Below are 1,294 nucleotides of genomic sequence, written 5' to 3'. Positions count from 1 at the left end.
AATTTGCCACCCTATCACATCTCTAACATCGGCTACAGTGAGACTTTCAGGCTTCCTCGGCATAGCAGCACTTAGCTCCTTGGACACTACCCGCTCCAGATTGGTCCCAGCGATACTAGCGACAGGACCAGCACCACCAATCGTCGCTTTGGTGTCGATCGAAGGCTCGGGTCTTTTGGTGTCGTCCTTGACCGTAGGGTGGTAACCACATTCACAGCCACGAACCTCCTTAGGTTTGAGGGGGTGGCTAGTCCCAAATGGACACTTGAGGATCTTCTGGAACTCGTCGTACCATTTAGAAGTCTTCGGCGGAGCACACCCTCGAGGCAAAGTCCTTGCCTTGGAGGCTGCGAAGTTGGTTAATGTTTTGCGCCATTCGGCGTCGGATTTGGCGTCCTTGGGCATTCGGGATATGATATACTGCCATGAAGCTCTCTTAATTACCAAGGTTACTAGTCCATACTATCGAACTCGAGCGTGACATCATGAGAGTACACGGATGAAACCGTTTTAGGCATTTTGCACGCGTGCGTTAGGCTCAATGCTACATACCTGAATCTGCCGTTCTTTGAACTGCCGGCACCTTACCCGCGACCGACGGTCGCCTTCTTTCCTCTCTCTTTTTCTTCCTTCTTTTTTTCCCTTTTCCTTCCTCCTTTTCCTTCTTTTCTTTTCCCCCTTTTTTTGCAGTCATTTTTCCCCCGGACCTAGCTCAGTTGGTAGAGCGTCCGACTGTAGTGATAAAGTAATCGGATGGTCCCTGGTTCGATTCCGGGTTGCCGGAAGTATTTTATTTGATATTCCGGCTACGCTGAACAATGTTGAATTATCAAAATGGCCGAACTTTCTCTCAACTAGTTGATCCTCTCGATAATTTTATAGCTCTCTCAACATTGTTCAGGCGGGAAAAGGTCAAGCGTGTTTCGATCTCGTCATTAACTGCTAAGTTTATCGCAAAATGAGCTTTCTGAGCAACTACCCGTTACCCCCGCTAGAGAGTGACTGGTGACACGAAATGAGTGAAAAAGGACAAGAGTATGCCTCCGCCTGTCTGTCCTTGAACAGTAGTATCACCAATCACCAACGCATAGAAGAATCTCATGCGTAGCTCCACCCGTTGCGCGTTTAGTATCGCTCGAGTACATAAATCTGCCGACTCAATTACTTGCTACGCATTCCCTCGTTCTCCTCCCATTCAAAGGATGGTCTCGTATGGACAGCTAGAGACCACTAATCGTCCTAGGATACCACATGCATAACAAGAGTTCAACTGAGTATCCGTATAGTCGACCGT

The 1,294-nt window shown here is 48.3% G+C and overlaps 1 protein-coding gene and 1 non-coding gene across 2 annotated transcripts; one reads left to right on the top strand and one right to left on the bottom strand.

Annotated features, from left to right (window-relative positions):
* Positions 1-90: 90 nt before the first annotated feature.
* Pmar_PMAR017850 (hypothetical protein) lies at positions 91-405 on the bottom strand (the record flags this gene model as incomplete). The annotated part of the gene is made up of 1 exon (XM_002787273.1): positions 91-405. A coding segment is annotated over one exon (315 nt), but the record flags the coding sequence as incomplete, so codon positions are not given.
* A 296-nt stretch (positions 406-701) lies between these two features.
* On the top strand, positions 702-784 carry Pmar_PMAR017849. Its single transcript has one exon. It is a non-coding gene; the product is annotated as a tRNA-Tyr (tRNA).
* Positions 785-1,294: the final 510 nt, after the last annotated feature.

Source organism: Perkinsus marinus (genome assembly GCF_000006405.1).
Source record: "Perkinsus marinus ATCC 50983 genomic scaffold scf_1104296929478, whole genome shotgun sequence".
Taxonomy (NCBI): domain Eukaryota; phylum Perkinsozoa; order Perkinsida; family Perkinsidae; genus Perkinsus; species Perkinsus marinus.
This window is presented reverse-complemented; position numbering and strand designations above follow the sequence as displayed.